Genomic DNA, 21,865 nt, shown 5'->3' with positions numbered 1-21,865 from the left:
CTAGATTATTTTCATAGAATAACCACACAGTAGTTTATTACAATAAAATTAGAATTGAATTTTGGCTCAGTGTTAAGTGGTCAGGTATTCAGGCACTTCCTCTCTCTCCCCCCTCATCACTCTCTCTTAATCTCTCTCTTTCTCTCACTCACTCTATCTGTGTGTCTGAGGTTAGAGTGTGCAGAAGTCTATTGATATCGCCACTAAAAATATAGGATTCCTACACCAGCTATCTAAAAATAGCACATTGGACAGAGACCACAGGAGAAAAAGGAGGGGGCAAGATGGAGAGAGACCAGGTTACAGTATTATATGTTCCATTTGAATGTTGTGCAAGTGTATAGACTCCTTTCAGTGCCTTGAACTGACAGTGTGCACATCATGGTCACTGTCCAGTACCAATAGCAATCACAAACACTCATGGCTTACAACTAAATCTCAGAGACCCATGGTCCCACTTGTAGTTTAATAACTGTTCATGAAGAACTTATGGCAAAGTTCAGATTCACAACCTTTATCGGAAAACCTTTTACTGTTTTAGTTTATTTTCTTTAACTTACAGTTTGCTCACCCTTCCCTCCCATCAACCCCCCCCCCCCCCCAAAAAAACACACACACACAAACGCACATCCTCTCTCTTATCGTGTCACACTCATTGTAGCCTACAGTACGTGTTCTCTCGTCCCGCGCGGTTCCTGTTGCAACATAAGCTATACCTATAGTTGAACCGCTTCACCGCAGTGCACAGTGGGTTTGTGAGAGGAAAAAGAGAGAAAATTAGGAATTGAGAGGATGGGTTAAGGGGCGTCTGGGAGTTATTCACACAACCGACACACAGTGTGAGAGGTGGATTGGGGGGGGGGTTAGAGTGCGGGGGGGGGGGGGGGGGGACTGCGAAATCCGCCAAGCCTCCCTGACGCGAGGTTCTTGGTTACTCTCAAGCGCGCGCACCATTCGGATATCGCTCCAGTGGCAGGGTAAGTGGTTTTCTATATAGCTCAAAATATATAAAAACATTAACAGATACATTTTGCCTTACTGGATTATGTTTATTTGTGAGGTAAATGCTATGACTAATACATAATTCAATGAACAAATTCTGCAGTCGTGTAGACACATCTGGTAGCAGTGCGCAGACAGTTGTCACCATATTTACAAAGCACAAACATGATTAATGTGGGTGAATGTCTTTATCTGTAACTGGAACGCCTGTCTCTGCAATGTTGCCTAACTGACATTAACGCCTTCTAATGTTTGCCACAGTCGCAATGTAAAAGGGTAGGTTATGCAGTACAGTATTCTTCTTTCGCACCTAGGCTGTCTGTGTTTGGTCTATACATTCAAACTCTCCGCGTGACTGTGCGGGGGGTTCCAAACAGCACTTTATGGTGTTTTTGAAACTGGCACTGCTCTTACAGTAGGTAGATAATCTATCGTTGACAATCAACACAAACATAAAAAAAAATTGAGTGCGGAGACTTAACACTAAACACTAAACACTTCGGTGTTGGAAGCCTACTTCTGTGAATGACGCTGAATTTGCATTATTGTAAGAATATAATAGGTTTAGTATATTTTTCAACCTCTCCCCCTCTCTGTCTGTCTATCTTTCCCTATCTTTCCATGATTTCCCTGTCTTTCCATCATTTAACTGTGGCCACTGCTGTCTTAATTTCATTAGCAGAATGACTCACTGTCCGTTTGAGTGGTGTGTGCGCGCGTGTGCCTGTTTTTGAGTTCTGTGTGTTAATGGTGTTTTATCTTTCAGTAATTTTAGCATAGTTTTCGTTGCTAGGTAGTTATATCCTAGTTACTGCAAGTAATTAGTTTAGCGCGTGCAATGTGAGTACACCTAGCCCAGGGCATGCGCGTTCACGTGGGGTACTCCTTGCCTTTTTGGGCCAAGGTCTTTCCCTATATTAACCTACATCCGTTCTAGCCTCAGTCTCCCTCTTTCTCTTTGCCTTAAACTCTGGAGGGGCTTAACCTGCCCTCTAATCTGAATTCAACTATTTCTTCTTCCTCTTCCTTATATTAGGCTATATCTGTTACCATATCTCTCATTCTATCCCCTTCTCTCCATCATTCCCTTTCTCATTCTCACTGTTATTCTCCCTATCTTCTCTGTCATTTTCTCCTCCTCTCTGTCATTCTCCCCCTCTCATCTCATTCTGTCCTCTCTGTCATTTTCTCTGTTCTTTCTCTCATACTCTCCTTTTATCTGATTCTCTTCCTCCTTTTCACAAGGCACATCCTAGACATACTGTACCTATTCTAGTCATAAAACTCCACAGATGAGTTATTGCATGCATTTTAAAGTTAGATACACATTGGTTGCTCAGAAGTTTTCCAATAAGCAAGGTGTTCCACTGCAGAAAGCTGCTCAGAGTCACAGTATTTCCAATGGTAGAATATACACCACCGACAGCATCGCGTCTTTGAGGTCAGCCCCACTGTCCTGTCCTGTTCAACAACTTTCCTCTCTCTCGTTCTCTCTCTTTCTATCTGTTGTTCGAGTCTACCAGTTCAACTAAATCTTACACATTTATATTACTTAGAAGACTAAATTATTATCATTACTGTCAGACAGAACAAAAAAAACACTTAGTCTTGGCACAAGGGTGTAGAATGAACCATTGTATTCTATAGCCACTTATTAGCCAGAGAGGTTTGCAAGATTTCTGGTGGATGATACATTTCAAGGACCCTCCTGACACATCATTAACGCTACATGTTATGTTGGTCACTGTTTTTCAGAGCAGGTAGCACACATTATGCAGAGAGTTTCTCCTTATTTTCATTAGGGTAAATTACAGACAATGGAAGAAATGCTGGAGGGGTTACATCAACGTTTTGATTAAATTTTAAGAGTTGATTTCCAAACCACCCTTAAACCAAATGTTGCAATGCAATCTTTGGTATGATTGATCAAAACACCTTAGTACATTTTGCAATCATAGACACTGAATGACTTATGGAGAAGCAAAGAGCTAAGCATCATCATTCCTGCTTGGAATAATTGGTTAACTTCATTTAACCCAACAGAACAGCATATAAACATCGATACAAATTTGGCGGATTGTGCAGCCCTACCTCACACACTGTTGCACCTACTACACACATATTGTGAGCACAGCTGGAGCTCCACCCAAGCAAAGCTTTGTAGGTTGCAGTGTGTAAGCTATTTTTCCAGCATTCACATTTAGAGATGGTTTTCAAAAGGCTACATGAACAGTGACCACAAACTAGACGAGGCAGTGATAGTGCTGTTCAATGTTCTGGACAGGGCAGTGAGATTGCTGTCCAAGGTCCTGAACTATTGTGTGGCCAATCTCTTTCCAATTCTCTACTCAGATTCTTTCGACTACATTATTAGTCCATAGGTATGTCACAATGTAAGGACTGTTTCTGGGAGAACAGTTTATGGAGGTTTATTTTATAGCAAAGGCACATGTTCAGACATACTCTGTAAAGTAAGGTGCCGCTGACTGGAAAGAGCAATAGGGAAGGGGGACATGAGCATGTCAGTACAGTTGCTGGGCTAGTTGTCAGGACAGCATAGTCTCCACATTGCAGTGATGTAAAAATGGCTGTGAACTGGAGTCAACTGCTGTTACTCTGTCACACTGACATCTGGCTCTGACTGCCAGAGAGAAGACATGAGAGGGCCAGGTTTAGATCATTCCTTTTGCCTCTATTTTTGGATGTCATCCTCTTTTTCATGAAGCTGTGTTCTCTGTTACTGAACCAGTGGCACCTGGGTCAGTGTGAGTAATCGCCCATTAAGTTTACCTTTCAGATACTGTATCTACTACCACAATGTATCCAGACCTTTCAGATACTGTATCTTCTACCACAATGTATCCAGACATTTCAGATACTTTATCTTCTACCACAATGTGTCCAGGCCTTTCAGATACTGTATCTTCTACCACAATGTATCCAGACCTTTCAGATAATGAATCCTCTACCAGCAGTATCCAGTTCTTTGAGATACTGTATCTTTTACCACAATGTATCCAGACCTTTCAGATACTGTATCTTCTACCAGCAGTATCCAGTTCTTTCAGATACTGTATCATTTTTCATCAGTTTCCAGATCTCTCAAAGTGTATTGACTGTCTTGTGGCTGACCAGATCATTGTGGTTTCCATTCATTATTTTGTTAACTTTTTGTCTTGACTACTCCCTAACTTTACTTCTCTTTTTAAACCTCTCAACTCCTGCTACTCCTTCTTCAGTATCTCATCTTTTCATAAATCTACTTCTTTCTTAGTCCCCCGACTCCTCACAAATGTACTGCTCCTGCAGTAACTCCTCTCCTCATAAATCAACTCTTTTAGTAACTCCTATCCTCAAGAATCGAGTCCCCCTTTCCTGTCGCTTTTCTAGTCTTATCTCTTTATATTTCCAGGCTTCTCCGTGAGTGCTGTGCTATATGGCCCATTGTGATGTCTCTTGGACACCTTTCTTTATCCTTATCTGCCCCCCAGATTTGGTACCATCATGTGTCCTCTCCTTGGCCCTCCCTGACTCCCCTGTGGTGTCTATGTCTCCCACACACACACACACACACACACACACATACACACACAGACCCACAATGACATCCATAGACAGTGTAGTCCCCCAGCCGCGCGCATCTCCACTCAGCTCTGGGGGGCTCCGCTGAGTCACCACACACACTCTGGAAGGAAACCAAATAGAGGAGAGAAGTAGAGGGGTAAAGAAAGATGATGAAGGAGGAAACCATGGGAAGAGCAGAGCGACAGGCTGAATATTAAGGAGGGAGAAGAAAAAATAAGGAAGGGTAAGAAGTGATGCAGGCAACAGTGAAGGAAGGAAACAAAAATAAAGGACTAAGCCAAAAGGCATGACAGGTTTAGGATTGCCTGAGAAAGAGAGAAAGAGAAGGATAGGAGTGAGACAGGGTCAACCCAGCATATGTCAAGGTCTCAGAAATCAGCCTGGGACCAGATCTCAGACAGGGCCGTCCCCAGGCATAAGTCAGGGTCTCAGAAATCAGCATGAAACCAGAAATCAGACAGGGGTGACCCTAGGCATAAGTCAGGGTCTCAGAAATCAGCATGAAACCAGAAATCAGACAGGGGTGACCCTAGGCACAAGTCAGGGTCTCAGAAATCAGCATGAAACCAGAAATCAGACAGGGGTGACCCTAGGCATAAGTCAGGGTCTCAGAAATCAGCCAGGGACCAGAAATCAGACAGGGGTGACCCTAGGCATAAGTCAGGGTCTCTGAAATCAGCCTGGGACCAGAAATCAGACAGGGCTGACCGCAGTCATAAGTCAGGGTCTCAGAAATCAGCATGAAACCAGAAATCAGACAGGGGTGACCCTAGGCATAAGTCAGGGTCTCTGAAATCAGCCTGGGACCAGTAATCAGACAGGGGTGACCCTAGGCATAAGTCAGGGTCTCAGAAATCAGCATGAAACCAGAAATCAGACAGGGGTGACCCTAGGCATAAGTCAGGGTCTCAGAAATCAGCATGAAACCAGAAATCAGACAGGGGTGACCCTAGGCATAAGTCAGGGTCTCAGAAATCAGCCAGGGACCAGAAATCAGACAGGGCTGACCCCAGTCATAAGTCAGGGTCTCAGAAATCAGCCTGGGATCAGAAATCAGACAGGGATCTGATCGCAGAATTCTTAGAAAGACACACTGGGTGCAATTTTAAAACACTTTTTGTGAATGAACAGTTTTCCCTGCAAGTTTGTCACTGACAGTAACTCAGTTAGCCAATGTTGGATACTAAATTATTGTAATGGTGGTTTAGTCTATTTAAACTAGGAGTATTCATGGCTACATTCATGATTTTATCAATCATTCTCACTCAAGGAAGAGTTGCAGGAAATTGCAAAAAGGTTTTTCAAATAGGGCTGTCACGATATCAGATTTTCACTACACGATTATCGTGGCCAAAATAATTCACTGTAACGATATTATCGCGGTATCTATAGAAAATTTGAAGAAACAAATGCTATCAGTCAAATTAATATTACATTTTAAAGTTTTTTCCCTTTTTTTGTCAAATGAATTACACTCAAAATATGAGTGTATGGAGGTGGAGAGAGTCTGTTACCATAACTGTACAAATAAAAAAGTGTACAAAAATAACATTTACCCTTAATGGATAGTGAAAAGGCAACCAGATGAACTGATAAACAAAAGATCCACAAGACACCAAGGTGTTTTTGGAAAAATACAAAAAAAATTCACCTAGTGAATAGACTTGTAGTTTAAGCACATGCATCGTTTGTCCATGAATAAGCTATGGAAAAAACGAGAGGTGTTTTTGAAAAAAATATAACATTCTATTCCATGTGAAGGCTACAAAAACGGCACGTCTTTGCGGATCTCTCCCGGGGGTTCTAGTAAGGCTAATGTGTTGATTTCAAAGCCAGTGCACAGGTCCAGTTTGTGCACATGCATCGTTTGTCTACAGCTGACATCAATAAGCTATCGCAAAAACCAAGAGTGTTTTCTGGAAAAATACCACTTCAGTTTCGCCTAGGGAATACGATATTATCATACGTGTATTATTAACATGATATCAGTATTTAATTTTTTAGATATCACGGTTATCGTCAGTACTGGTATATCGCGACACCCCTGATTTCAACACACAGCAACTTGGGTAGAATTGGAGGAACTTAACTCTAAACAGGTTCTCTGCCCCATATCACCATGACTTCAGTTGCTTTAAATGGGTTAGAAAAGTACTATTTGTCCCCGTCATGTTACTTTCTGTGTAGAATTGCACGAAATGAACTTCTAATTAAATTATTACCTAATAAAATACAACCACAAATTCAATCTGTAGTAAAAATGTACATAAGGATGTATATTTTTGCAAACATTTCCTTACAATTACATTTTCTATCCTCCCGTGAATCAGTCTCTGTCTTCCATTTTCTTAATTCCCCTCTCCCAGTCCACCTGCTTGCTTTCATCCCATACATACATACCCCCAGCGTGTGCTTTCATATTCATCTATAACAGAGGCCTTCACCCCCAGCGTGTGCTTTCATATTCATCTATAACAGAGGCTTTCACCCCCAGCGTGTGCTTTCATATTCATCTATAACAGAGGCCTTCACCCCCAGCGTGTGCTTTCATATTCATCTATAACAGAGGCCTTCACCCCCAGCGTGTGCTTTCATATTCATCTATAACAGAGGCCTTCACCCCCAGCAGGTGCTTTCATATTCATCTATAACAGAGGCCTTCACCCCCAGCGTGTGCTTTCATATTCATCTATAACAGAGGCCTTCACCCCCAGCGTGTGCTTTCATATTCATCTATAACAGAGGCCTTCACCCCCAGCGTGTGCTTTCATATTCATCTATAACAGAGGCCTTCACCCCCAGCGTGTGCTTTCATATTCATCTATAACAGAGGCCTTCACCCCCAGCGTGTGCTTTCATATTCATCTATAACAGAGGCCTTCACCCCCAGCATGCTTTGTCATTGGACTAATTGCTCATTGCAATCGATGTTACTTAAGTTAGAAACCACCTGAAGTCTAGGATCATCACACAGACACACACACACACACACACACTCACACATGCCCACAAACACCTACACAGACACAGGTTTAGTGCTAGGGGAGGGACCATGGATTTCTGGCTGTCTGGTCCCCACCAGGATGTGGTAGTGTGGTGTAGCCTGTGGGAGTGGTCCTGGACCCACTGTAGCCTGTTGATATTGCAGCCAGATGCTGTAGATCGTGACATGGTGTCAGGTTCATATCGCAGGGCATTGTATACTGAGAAACAAGCACTTTTTGTCTGTCTGTAGATAATCTTCATTAGTCTGATGTAAAGAGTGTAGAGTAGAGCATTGCTTTTTAAGCTGGGAACTTGCTTTATCACACCATGCATGGTTCAGGACTTCAAATGAAAAGACTTAAGGAGGTCATACACCTGACCATGATGCTGACATGTTTAAAACCACATACAACACACCTGTACCACCCTCCAAGGAAAGTAGTCTGAGATCAAAAAGCAATTTTCTTGTCCTGCACATGGGTGTGCTAAAATGAGGTCTCCGTGTTGCTCTCACCCATGTACCGTAGTAGCCTGACCCAGCTCGCTCCCTCCCTCCCTCCTTCTGTCCCTCTCCAGATGAGTTCTTGCAGCAGCAGAGCGCTAACCATCCTGTCCACAGTGTTTGGGGCGTGTGGCCTGCTGCTGGTCGGTGTGGCCGTGTCCACAGACTACTGGCTGCTGATGGAGGAAGGCATTGTGCTGCAGCAGAACCAGAGCCTGGAGGTCAAAATGGCCCTGCACTCCGGCCTCTGGAGGGTCTGCTTCGTGGCTGGTATATATGACCCCCGACCTCCAATAGCATTAGTTAATCATGAGTAATGATGAGTTGGAAAGTTACTGAGAGACAGTGATCATAGACATGCTAGTCCCTTGACATGCTAGTCCCTTGACATGCTAGTCCCTTGACATGTTAGTCCCTTGACATGCCAGTTCCTTGACATGCTAGTCCCTTGGCATGCTAGTCCCTTGACATGCTAGTCCCTTGACATGCTAGTCCCTTGGCATGCTAGTCCCTTGACATATGAGAGGATAGCATGTCTTGAGGGTATTACCATTTTCCCTAATTAACTTTCTCTCTTATTCATGGTAGTTTTCCTCATTTAGGATTATGAGCAATCATGATGGAATTCTATTTTCATACTTTTTACCCAGAGGTTCTGGGAGTAGCACTTGAGATCCTGAACAGGTAACAGAAGACAGTGTACAACATCAGAAATCTGGTATATTTTGTTTCTTTTCTCTCTCAGTTTTGGGTTGCTATCATACTTTGTCTTACATTATTTGCTTAGAATGCTTCTATTTGTATACTTTCCTAGTCAATAACCTTTTGAGATCAGAGCAATAAATCATCACAGTTTCTGCAAATCCGACTTCCCTGGAGCCTCTGCTTGGACTATCACTCGAAGTGGGACCATGTATAGCCAGAACTCTGCACAAGCATAGAAGCATGGTGATGGAATGGAGAGGCCAAGTCCATGTAACTTACTCAGACTCACTCAGAGGCCAAACTGACCATTGGTACCAAGCATTCTTCTTGTCGATTTTCAATCTCTAGAACATAGGTCTTCAACTCTCTCCAGGGGACCCCCCAGCCATCTCACTGTTTAGTTTTTGCCCTGAAATAACTCACCTGATTCAACAGGTTAGGGCTTGTTAATTAGTTAATCAGTTGATTCAGGTGTGCTAGCTCTGGGATACATCTAATAGATGGAATGGCTGGGGGGGGGGTCCCCAGGAGAGGGTTCCTCTAGAAAATAAAATTCACACACTCAGGTGAGGATCTTTCAGAAGAATTTTAGACATAATCTTCCTTACTGTAAGGGATCTTGGCTATCCCCTCTGACCAATACCCAGTCATCTTGGGGTTCTCAGTCTATCGCATGGACGGGACAAAAACCTGATAAGGACTACACAGAGCTGGTCTTTTTTGGGGGGAATCCATACTACAGGATTGTATCAGGTGGACTGGGATATGTTTAGGGAGGCCTTTCAGGCTGCTTGTGCTGACGGTGGTCTGAATGACTTCAGCATGACAATGACATGGGCACCAGGTCAACAAGGGTGGCCATGTTTCATGGCGCCCAAGTTACTCCTTGGGCTGGATCAATTGTGGCTGTTGGGACACATCTGGATCTTAGAGTCTCCTGGACCTGCTGAGGAGTTGCTGCGATGACGCGAATTGGACATCAAGAAAAGATAATAATAATAATGAAAACAGAAAATGACTTAAGATGTGAAATATCATCTATAAAAACCAAAGGCTGCTGATGATTACAAAGAAACATGCCTGATTACAAAGAAGCAACACCCTTTACAATGCAATCAAAGATTCAAAATGCAAGTAATTGGATCACTTTCCCACTTTTGAGGAAAAAACAACACAGATTCTTGGACTTGGACCCCGACTGCTCATTTGGACAGTGAGGTAATGTACTCTGTGGAAAAGGTTCTGGCCCGGGCAACATCTGTAGTGGTGTCCTCAAAGCATATACAAATCAACTGGTTAAATAAATATACAATATAAAATAAATAAAACATTTAGTACCATCCAGGATCACTCTAAACTCTACCCCGGAAAAGTGATGCTACTGTAGTTAAACAAGGTGTTCATTGACAAGGAAAAAAAGGAAGCAGCTGATCACTGACTTCAGGAGACGGGAGGGAGAGGACGCCCCCTTACTCATCTACAGGAGCATCGAGGGCCTCAATGCTTGAAATGTGCCCACAGCAGAGAACCTGTGTTGAAGGAGCCAGCTGAAGGAATTCATTCTGTCCCAGAGGAGGCCCACAAGGTTCTACAGGTGGACAACAGACATCATTCTCTCAGGTTGCACGAGTGGCTGTTATGATAACTGGAATGGCCACTTCCCGTGTGGCTCTTCAGAGGATGGTGTGGTCAGCCCAACTCACCATGAGGCACAAGCTGCCCTCCAGAACATGTAGTCCACATTGTTCACCAGAAACACCACAAAGATTATTTTAACATTTTGTTGTTCAGAGCGACAGTTTGCATTTATCTTATGTAGCTAGAAGGGACAACCCCACAACTCTGCAGTAGTATGTACTGCTACCACAGAGAAATAGCTATCCACAGAGTCAGTGGGAGAAGAATAAAAGCTCAGCCACCTGAGCCAGGGTTTGTTCACGCTGTCATTGTCTAACAGACAGAGAAGAACCACAACCAGGACAGACTGGAAAAAAACATCATCCCCCATCATGCACAATCACACACCCCCAAACAAATCAAACACTGCCGCTCTTTCACACACACTCACTATGCACACAGTCAATAACACACTGTCAATGGACAGTCTGTCTCACACACAAATGACAGTACGGCTCAGTATTGCTAGTCATTTATTTTCCTGCTGCCTTTTCGAGTTTAGTTACCTGTGGGTACTATGTGTCTTCCTCGTACAATTCCCCATTTTACGCACTTGTTATTTCTTTTCTTCCCAGGGGCAGAGAATGGGAGATGTGTGGCTTCAGAGTATTTCACTGAGCCAGAGATAGAAATCACCACAGAGAACACTGCCAATATCCTGAGTGAGTAACCTGGTAACAGGTTAACACTGCACACTCAGCATTATGGTTAGGTCATTATATTTGACCTCCACCCTGTGACCCTGTAGAAATGGTGCGGACGGCCACTCCGTTTCCCATGGTGTCTTTGCTCTTCGTCTTTACCGCCTTCGTCATCAGTAACATCGGACACATCCGTCCCCAGCGCACCATCCTGGCCTTCGTCTCTGGGATCTTCTTCATCCTCTCAGGTATAGACCATTCTGTCTGGCCTTGATTATTACTGGGTCCATATCCTGTGTCACTTCTGAGTCATGTTTCGTTTGAACAAGGCCCACCTGTGTGATGATGATTAATGCCTTGCCCCTTCTGTCTCCTTCCACCTGTAATTGATTATTGCTGTCTGTTTTCCCCTAGCCACTCCGTCATGGTTTTATTTTTACTGACTGGTGCTGATTTGTCCTCTGCCAACTTATAAGGCTAAGAACATGATCAAGTTGAGAACACTAATGAAGATTTTCTGTTGGAGACTGGTATTCTTAAAAGCGATAACATACGTTGTTTTTTGTTGTTACATATTAATGTAGTTTTTTTATTTACATCAGAGAAATATCTAGGCTGGGCTATGCAGAAGCTGGGATTGAGGGTTTGATCCTTTATTGTAGTTCTCACAACTGACCAGCAGGCAGCAGTGATGAGGGCACTACCTATTTTCTTTATGGAAAAGAGAACTAAGATCTCACATATTTGCAACCAAAGATATTTCATGATTCGCCATTTCTTGGGTCCAGATCAGCAGTTGGGAGAAGTTAAGTTAAAGAGAGGGCCAAGCTGCTAGTAGACAGGTTCTGAAAGCTTACTTCGGGTTATAAGAAGTGTTTATGCAGTAATCTATAATTTTGCCCTTACATTTTACCAATGTAAACAATGGAAATTTAATTTAGTAGGAGTCATTACAATAGTATTCTAACTTTGCTGTGGCTTATTCAATATGAATGTAAGGTGACCAGGTTTGACTTTGGGACCAAACGCTGCAATTCAATGTCAGTAAGTTAATACAATAATTTGATCTAATTCTCTTTGCACTCATTAATGGGGATAAAACATTCTACATAATTTTGAATATTTTATGTACAACTCATTTCAAAACCATGAGTTTGATAACAAGAAAAATGAAGTTTGGTGGGGTAAATGCATTCTGGGAAGATTTAAAGTGGTACTTTTTAGACACCTACTACATCACTCTCCATGTCACTCTAGAATCACTCTCCATGTCACCCTAGAATCACTCTCCATGTCACTCTAGAATCACTCTCCATGTCACCCTAGAATCACTCTCCATGTCACTCTAGAATCACTCTCCATGTCACCCTAGAATCACTCTCCATGTCACTCTAGAATCACTCTCCATGTCACCCTAGAATCACTCTCCATGTCACCCTAGAATTGCTGATGCAGTCTCTTTTTCTCTCTCTCTGCCTCTTCATGGTAGTGACTGATTGAGTGTGTTTCTGTGTTTGCTGTTCTTCTTAGTCTTTATGTTTCTAATTTAGGCGATTTCTGATTTACCTCTGCAATATTTCTGACAGGACATGGTTTCCACATTTTCCATCCACTTACTGTATATGTACATTCACCATTACGCTTTCTATGTCCCAAACAGATGCTGAGACATGCATGTTAAGTACTATGTGGGGCTCAGATTCTACACATACCTACTTTTTATTTCATGTAGACTTCAACCACAGATGAGGCATGGCATGCATTTTAATGTTAGACACACACAAGAGTAGTACCTTTATGTTGTGTGTGGAGGTTTTCAATAAGCAAGGTGTTCCGCTGCAGAAAGCTGCTCAGAGTCACAGTATTTCTACTGGTAGAATATACACCATCGACAGCATCACATCTATAGGGTGAAACTTACTAACCTGTTCTATGTTACAGTTAGGTCTGGAAATATTTGGACACGGACACAAGTTTCGTTATCTTTGCTGTTTACCTAAATACATTACCTAAAGTTACAGTTAAATAGTGAATAAGACACATGAACTACACTAAGATGAATACACGACAATAATACACATACACTACGCTAATGTCACGGTTGTGGTGGTGGTAGGACACAGGCGCAGAGACAAAAGGGTGAATGTAATCCATAGTTTTAATGAAAAAGAACCGAACCGCACCGCACCAAACCGCGCCGCGCAGCAACCAATGACGTAGGGCATTCAGTACAAAAAGCACTGACACAAGTTTTCTGTTATTTTGGCTGTTCACCAAAATATATTAAAGTTACAGTTAAATAATGAATATGGGCTTAAGGTGCAGTCTCTCAGCTTTAATATGAGAGTATTCCCATCCAATTGTAGGAAGGGTTTAGGAATTACAGCTCTTTAATGTGTAGCCCCCTCTTTTTCAAGGGACCAAAAGTTATTGGACAAATGACTCAAAGACTGTTTCATGACCACATGTGGGCTATTCCTTCATTATTTCTTCATCAGTTAAGCAGGTAAAGGTTCTGGAGTTGATTCCAGGTGTGGCATTCGCATTTAGAAGCTGTTGCTGTGAACCCACAACATGTGGTCAACGGCGCTCTCAATGTATGTGAAACAGGCCATCCTTAGGCTGCAAAAAAAAATCCAATCCATGAAACTAAGATCAACCTGTACCAGAATGATGGGAAGAAAAAAATATAGAGAAAGCTTGGAACGACGCTTGATCCAAAGCATACTACATCATCTGTAAAACAGTGGAGGCAGGGTGATGGCATGGACATGTATGGCTTCCAATGGCACTGGGTCACTACTGTTTATTGATGTTGTGACAGAAGACAGAAGCAGCCGGATTAATTATGAAGTGTATAGGGATATATTGTCTGCTCAGATTCAGCCAACTTCAGTGATGTTGAGTGGACAACGCTTCAGTTTACAGATGGACAATGACACAAAACATACTGTGAAAGCAACCCAGGAGTTTTTTAAGGCAAAGAAGTGGAATATTCTGCAATGGTCGAGTCAATCACCTGATCCCAACCCAGTTGAGCATGCATTTCACTTGCTGGAGACAAAACCTAAGGCAGAAAGACCCACAAACAAGCAACAACTGAAGATTGCTGCAGTAAGGTATGACAAAGCATCACAAAGGAGGAAATCCAGCGTTTGGTGATGTCCATGCATTCCATACAAGCAGTCGTTGCCTGCAAAGGATTCTCGACAAAGTATAAAAAATAAAAATATGATTGTGTACATTTGTCCAATTACTTTTGACTGTGTATGAAAATGGTTGCAATACCTAAACGTTTCATACAATATCAATGTTCAACCCCTTGAATTAAAGCTGAAAGTCTGCACTTCAATTGCATCTCGTGGTTTCATTTCAAATCCATTGTGGTGGTGTACAGAGCCAGAATAATGGTAATTGTGTCAGTGTCTAAATATTAACTGTATTTTGAAGGGGGCACTCTCTCTTTTACACACACACACACACACATTTCCCTCTCTCTTACCCCACCCAATAAAATTGGGAGGAGAACCATGGATCTGTCTCTGTCTGATTGTCCGTGCATACACATGTAAGTCACGATCGATATCACAAACACTGCTAGTCCAATTTAAGAAAAAACTGGATTCAACATTCACAAAGTTACATTTGCCTCAGGATGGCACTATAAGGAGCGATTGAAAATGGAGACTTCGTACGTCATAAGACACCTTCCCCGTTTGTCATTTGGTACCTAGGTCCTTCTCTTCAGTAGGAACACTCGTGACTAAGGGATCCAAATGTTCCTCCATGATGCTCACTCTCCCATGTTGAATGCTGGGAAAACATACTCATACTCCTGACACACTGACCAATCTGCACAAAAGCTGGGTGTGGCCTCGTACATCACTGCATACAATGTAGTCGTGGCTGTTCGTATTGCAACAAGCAAACACTGTCAAGACCCAGTACATGCAAGACAGGGTGGCTCTGCAACATTCAGTGACGTGTTTAGGTTCATCTCGCTATGCCACAGCTCAGTCCTCCTGCTCTTTCTCTGTCTTTTTGACATATTCCCTCTCACTCTGTCTTTTTGACATATTCCCTCTCACTCTCTCTTTTTGAAATATTCCCTCTCACTCTTTCTTTTTGACATATTCCCTCTCACTCTCTCTTTTTGACATATTCCCTCTCACTCTCTCTTTTTGACATATTCCCTCTCACTCTGTCTTTTTGACATATTCCCTTTCACTCTGTCTTTTTGACATATTCCCTCTCACTCTGTCTTTTTGACATATTCCCTCTCACTCTGTCTTTTTGACATATTCCCTCTCTCTCTGTCTTTTTGACATACTCTCTCACTCTGTCTTTTTGACATATTCCCTCTCACTCTCTCTTTTTGAAATATTCCCTCTCACTCTGTCTTTTTGACATATTCCCTCTCACTCTCTCTTTTTGACATATTCCCTCTCACTCTGTCTTTTTGACGTACTCTCTCTCTCTGTCTTTTTGACATATTCCCTTTCACTCTGACTTTTTGACATATTCCCTCTCACTCTGTCTTTTTGACATATTCCCTCTCACTCTTTCTTTTTGACATATTCCCTCTCACTCTCTCTTTTTGACATATTCCCTCTCACTCTGTCTTTTTGACATATTCCCTCTCACTCTGTCTTTTTGACATATTCCCTCTCACTCTGTCTTTTTGACATATTCCCTCTCTCTCTGTCTTTTTGACATACTCTCTCACTCTGTCTTTTTGACATATTCCCTCTCACTCTCTCTTTTTGAAATATTCCCTCTCACTCTCTCTTTTTGACATATTCCCTCTCACTCTCTCTTTTTGACATATTCCCTCTCACTCTGTCTTTTTGACATATTCCCTCTCACTCTGTCTTTTTGACATATTCCCTTTCACTCTGTCTTTTTGACATATTCCCTCTCACTCTGTCTTTTTGACATATTCCCTCTCACTCTGTCTTTTTGACATATTCCCTCTCTCTCTGTCTTTTTGACATATTCCCTCTCACTCTGTCTTTTTGACATATTCCCTCTCACTCTGTCTTTTTGACGTACTCTCTCTCTCTGTCTTTTTGACATATTCCCTTTCACTCTGTCTTTTTGAAATATTCCCTCTCACTCTCTCTTTTTGACATATTCCCTCTCACTCTCTCTTTTTGACATATTCCCTCTCACTCTGTCTTTTTGACGTACTCTCTCTCTCTGTCTTTTTGACATATTCCCTTTCACTCTGTCTTTTTGACATATTCCCTCTCACTCTGTCTTTTTTACATATTCCCTCTCACTCTGTCTTTTTGACATATTCCCTCTCTCTCTGTCTTTTTGACATATTCCCTCTCACTCTGTCTTTTTGACATATTCCCTCTCACTCTGTCTTTTTGACATATTCCCTCTCACTCTGTCTTTTGGCCATTTTCACTTCCATTCTCCTCGTAGGCTTTGTGGCTGGTGGTGCCAGTGTGAACGGCCTGCTGCTCGTTCTCTCGGGGTGTCAGCGTTAATGCCTTCTGTTTCCGTCCTCCTCTACCCCCGTCCCCTCCGCCCCCTGTCCTGGACATCAATGCCTTCTCCAGGCCTCAGTCTGGTGGTGGGCCTGGTCCTCTACATCTCCAGTATTAATGATGAGGTGATGAACAGACCGAGGGAGCCTGAACAGTTCTTCCACTACCACTACGGCTGGTCCTTCGCCTTTGCGGCCTCCTCGTTCCTACTCAAAGAGGTCAGCGTGTGTGTGTGTGTTTGTGTGTGCGCTTGCGTGCGTGAGATGGCAGGTGGTCTGGGATTTGAAGAGACACCACTTGTTCCAGGGCTGTGTGGCGTTGGGCGGCCAGCCGTCATAAAGCCACAGTATCCCGCTGTCTGGGTCGCCGTTAGCAATGTTACGTGGTCATTTCTAGGCAACGTGTTTTAAAACGACATGATGACGCACCAGCAAAATTGCCACTGTTGTCTGTGCATTCAAGGAAAGTGTATTCTAAATCAAAACATACGTGTGATTGTGTGTGTATGCAAGTGTGTGTTTGTTTATTAGTGCTTGATTATGGGTATGAATATTAATTCCACTCACTTGTGTGCACAGGATGGACAACTGTTTAAGTACAGTTCATTAGTCCAGTGCAGTCTTTCTGGGATAGATCTGTATACCTGCATTTTCTGGTTCATTGAATACAACCTCTTCACAGTTCTGAGCCAATATGACGAGTTGGCTGTTGTACTAGGCTGTAAGGAAGATAGGGGACATTCACATGCTAAGAGCTAGTAGGATTAGTATTCTATGGGTAGAGGAGATGTCACTGGGAATCCTCATATACTGCAGCTGTGCAGCAGCCTGTTCTGTGTGTGTGTGTGTGTGTGTACTTGTGTTTGTGTTTCAGTGTGTTTTGAGGTTCTTTGCTGAAGTTCCGTCTCCCTCCCCTTCCCCCACTCTGCCTCTCACATTGTCAGCATTACTACAGTAATGTACTGCAACGCACAGTTCAGTGCGTCTCTCCCTGCCTCTATCGTCCTCCATCCTGTCTCTCTCCCTGCCTCTATCGTCCTCCATTCTGTCTCTCTCCCTGCCTCTATCGTCCTCCATTCTGTCTCTCTCCCTGCCTCTATCGTTCTCCATTCTGTCTCTCTCCCTGCCTCTATCGTCCTCCATTCTGTCTCTCTCCCTGCCTCTATCGTCCTCCATTCTGTCTCTCTCCCTGCCTCTATCATCTCCCATTCTGTCTCTCTCCCTGACTCTATCATCCTCCATTCTGGTGTCTCTCTCAGCCTCTATCAGCTTCCATTTTGGTCTCTCCCTGCTCCATGGTTGTCTGTCCAACCACCTTCCCGCTCCACTTTAACTTTTGTCCCTTGAACCCTTCGGTCCCTGCATGAAATTCTCTCTGTGTCTCCTCAGGGGGCTGGGGTGATGTCAGTCTATCTGTTTATGACATTCTCTCTGTGTCTCCTCAGGGGGTTGGGGTGATGTCAGTCTATCTGTTTATGAAATTCTCTCTGTGTCTCCTCAGGGGGTTGGGGTGATGTCAGTCTATCTGTTTATGAAATTCTCTCTGTGTCTCCTCAGGGGGTTGGGGTGATGTCAGTCTATCTGTTTATGACATTCTCTCTGTGTCTCCTCAGGGGGTTGGGGTGATGTCAGTCTATCTGTTTATGACATTCTCTCTGTGTCTCCTCAGGGGGCTGGGGTGATGTCAGTCTATCTGTTTATGACATTCTCTCTGTGTCTCCTCAGGGGGCTGGGGTGATGTCAGTCTATCTGTTTATGACATTCTCTCTGTGTCTCCTCAGGGGGCTGGGGTGATGTCAGTCTATCTGTTTATGACATTCTCTCTGTGTCTCCTCAGGGGGCTGGGGTGATGTCAGTCTATCTGTTTATGACATTCTCTCTGTGTCTCCTCAGGGGGCTGGGGTGATGTCAGTCTATCTGTTTATGACATTCTCTCTGTGTCTCCTCAGGGGGCTGGGGTGATGTCAGTCTATCTGTTTATGACATTCTCTCTGTGTCTCCTCAGGGGGCTGGGGTGATGTCAGTCTATCTGTTTATGACATTCTCTCTGTGTCTCCTCAGGGGGTTGGGGTGATGTCAGTCTATCTGTTTATGACATTCTCTCTGTGTCTCCTCAGGGGGCTGGGGTGATGTCAGTCTATCTGTTTATGACATTCTCTCTGTGTCTCCTCAGGGGGCTGGGGTGATGTCAGTCTATCTGTTTATGACATTCTCTCTGTGTCTCCTCAGGGGGCTGGGGTGATGTCAGTCTATCTGTTTATGAAGCGTTATGCTGAGGAGGAGATGTATCGCCCCCACCCCGCCCTCTACCGCCCTCGTTTGTCTGACAGCAGTGACTACAGTGGCCGATTTCTTCAACCTGAGACCTGGCCTCCTCCCAAGAGGGGCCGAAGCGACTCCCGGGCCTCCAGCGACATCTCCATCCAGCTCAACCAAACCCCCCCGCAGCCCCCCAAAAACAACCCCCAGCAGAGCAACCAAGGTGGAGGCATGGTGCCAGGCATGGGCCCTGGATCTGGGTCCTCATCCGGAGCTAGCTACCAGCTGCCCCCACCATCTGGGGCATACAACACCCACACACTCCAGCACCAACACTCTCATGGAAACTCCCAGGCCATGCCCCCCGTTGCCGTGCCCCCTCCTCACTACCACACACACATGCACATGGGGGCCTCCCCCTGTTAGAAAAAGCCCAATGGAAAGGGCTGCACCCCCCCCCCCACACACACACACACACCTACACACACAGACACACACACAATATTATTTATGATTAATATATTAAGAAAAAGAGAGTAGATTTTGTATGAAGGTGATGACCCAGAGAGTGGACAGAGCGATATTAAAGAGGATTAATGGGGAGGATCTAGCATAGAGATGGTGGATGGGGAGTAGTGGATCTGAGATAGAGAGTTGAGTGTGGGGTGTAAAGGATGTAGGATTGAGAGATGAGGGGGTAGAATGGATCTAGGATGAAGAGATAAGGGGCTGTATAGGATAAGGATGGGGAAAGATTATGGAGGGGTTGCAGAGGATGTAGGATAGAGAGATGAGGGGGTAGAATGGATCTAGGATGAAGAGATAAGGGGCTGTATAGGATAGGGATGGGGAAAGATTATGGAGGGGTTGCAGAGGATGTAGGATAGAGAGATGAGGGGGTAGAATGGATCTAGGATGAAGAGATAAGGGGCTGTAAAGGATAGGGATGGGGAAAGATTATGGAGGGGTTGCAGATGATGTAGGATAGAGAGATGAGGGGGTAGAATGGATCTAGGATGAAGAGATAAGGGGCTGTATAGGATAGGGATGGGGAAAGATTATGGAGGGGTTGCAGATGATGTAGGATAGAGAGATGAGGGGGTAGAATGGATCTAGGATGAAGAGATAAGGGGCTGTAAAGGATAGGGATGGGGAAAGATTATGGAGGGGTTGCAGAGGATGTAGGATAGAGAGATGGGAGGGAATGCAGAGGGTCTAGGACAGAGATGTGATGAGGGGGAAGCAGAGAAAGTTAGAGAAAACTATGATTTTTTTTGACAGGCTGTGACAAAAATGGGCTGAGAGGTAAAGAGGGAGAAACGGAGAGAGCAAAAGCGAGGCTGCAGCAAGTCTGCACCCACTGCAGTGCTGCAGAAACGGATGGATTTGTATTCACTTTAGATCCAACACCTGAGTGTACATCACTAAACACTGTCTTACTCTATCACACACCTCTACTTAATAAGCCCCTAGATTTATACTGACACTCATACATGGACTTGGAACTAACTATTGCCATTATTTCCATTAAGACTGGAAGTATACTGTTTATTGTTGTATTCTCTGGGTGTCATAGCACTTTCATACCAGTAGTACATTTATTGTCAATTATTATTATTAATTATAATAATAATAATAATTTGAGCAAAAATAATAGAACAGTATTCAAATATCTGTAAGATTATAAGAATGTGGGTTAGACTTTTTGAATACGCATCAAAATAAAGGTCATGAATCTTTTAAATCTTCTGGGGAGAATTGTACTGTATGTGTAAAATATATTTTATATTTAGCGCTAGTCTGAATATGCTACTAAGGGCGTTAGTAGAACAACATTTTAAAGATAATATCTTGATGATGTACATATTATGGCAAATATATAAAACTATTACAGGAGAGGAGTATTAGGAGAAGAGCTATACTTAGACTATTAAGATGTTCACACTGACAGGTGATGTGTATCTACTGCCCTCTGCTGGTCATTGTCTTACATTGAGAGCCTTTTACAGTACTTACACAACGCTTTCTGCCTTTCCTTATAGCCACTGATTTAGCACAATTCATGCACAGTCATGTGAAATCAGTGATTACTCCAATGATGTTCAATGGATGCCAACAGAATTTGCCATAGTAAGAACTGAAGCACAAAATAATATTGATACCATGTAAGATTAGGATGGCTGACACTATCACTGACTTTGTGATGGAAGAGAAGATTCGGGGTGAGAGAGAGAGACAGAGAAAGTAGAGATAATTTTGACACCATTCAGTGTAATGTTGGTCAGTGTTTGGTCAAGGTGAAACTATCCCTGTTTTCTTTTTCTATGGGGTGGGATGAAGGTCAACAGTGATGCCTAATATTAATGGAAACATTATCCATGAACCTTTTCCCTATTTCCTGATTTTCATAACACTATATTTGATAATTAAATAGTAGTTATAATATAACTTTAAGCAGTTTTCATACATTTTTCTGAAAGATGTAAAACAAAATAAATGAACAACAATGATAAAAAATAAGGTTTAATATTGATTACACTAGTTTATCTCTCTTTTCACGGGACCCTCTGCATTCTGTTTCCTCTCTTTTCTTCTGTAGCCTTCCTTTCCTTCTGCCTTGCTGTCCTTCACTCCATAGTGATTATTACATTTGAATGGAGAATTTATTACAGCCATTTTGTTTATACTCCATCCAATTCATCCTGACCAGTGTAGCAGTACCAGTTTGTTAAGTTAACATTTCACTCCTTGACAGAATAGCAATGACTAAATTGGGTAGATTTTAAATATATATATGGTACTGCTACACGAGTCAGAAAGAATTGGATGGAGTATAAACAAAATTGCTGCAATAAATTATCCATTAAAGTGAAAAATATATATATATATATATATATATATATATATATATATATATTTAGGCAGAGAAAGTGGGGAAAAATAGTTTTTGCTTAAGGAATTGTGGAGGCAACTGCATAGAACACACTTTTTGGCTGAACAAACTAGTACCCC

At 43.0% G+C, this 21,865-nt stretch overlaps 1 protein-coding gene across 2 annotated transcripts; it reads left to right on the top strand.

The window, feature by feature from the left end:
* Positions 1-896: 896 nt before the first annotated feature.
* Positions 897-21,717, top strand: cacng7b (calcium channel, voltage-dependent, gamma subunit 7b). Of its 2 annotated transcripts, none has more exons than XM_020041024.3 (6): positions 897-977; positions 8,149-8,344; positions 11,032-11,118; positions 11,205-11,345; positions 16,668-16,813; positions 18,824-21,717. In XM_020041024.3, exons 2-6 carry the CDS (start codon positions 8,149-8,151, stop codon positions 19,277-19,279), a joined length of 1,026 nt encoding a protein of 341 aa, XP_019896583.2. In that variant the 5' UTR covers positions 897-977; the 3' UTR covers positions 19,280-21,717. The 2 variants fall into 2 exon arrangements, with proteins under 2 accessions (XP_019896583.2, XP_034144525.1); XM_034288634.1 differs by lacking the exon at positions 18,824-21,717 and adding an exon at positions 17,984-18,810.
* The last annotated feature ends 148 nt before the right edge of the window (positions 21,718-21,865 follow it).

The sequence above is a fragment of the Esox lucius genome, chromosome 20 (assembly GCF_011004845.1).
Source record: "Esox lucius isolate fEsoLuc1 chromosome 20, fEsoLuc1.pri, whole genome shotgun sequence".
In the NCBI taxonomy this organism is placed as follows: domain Eukaryota; kingdom Metazoa; phylum Chordata; class Actinopteri; order Esociformes; family Esocidae; genus Esox; species Esox lucius.
This window is presented reverse-complemented; position numbering and strand designations above follow the sequence as displayed.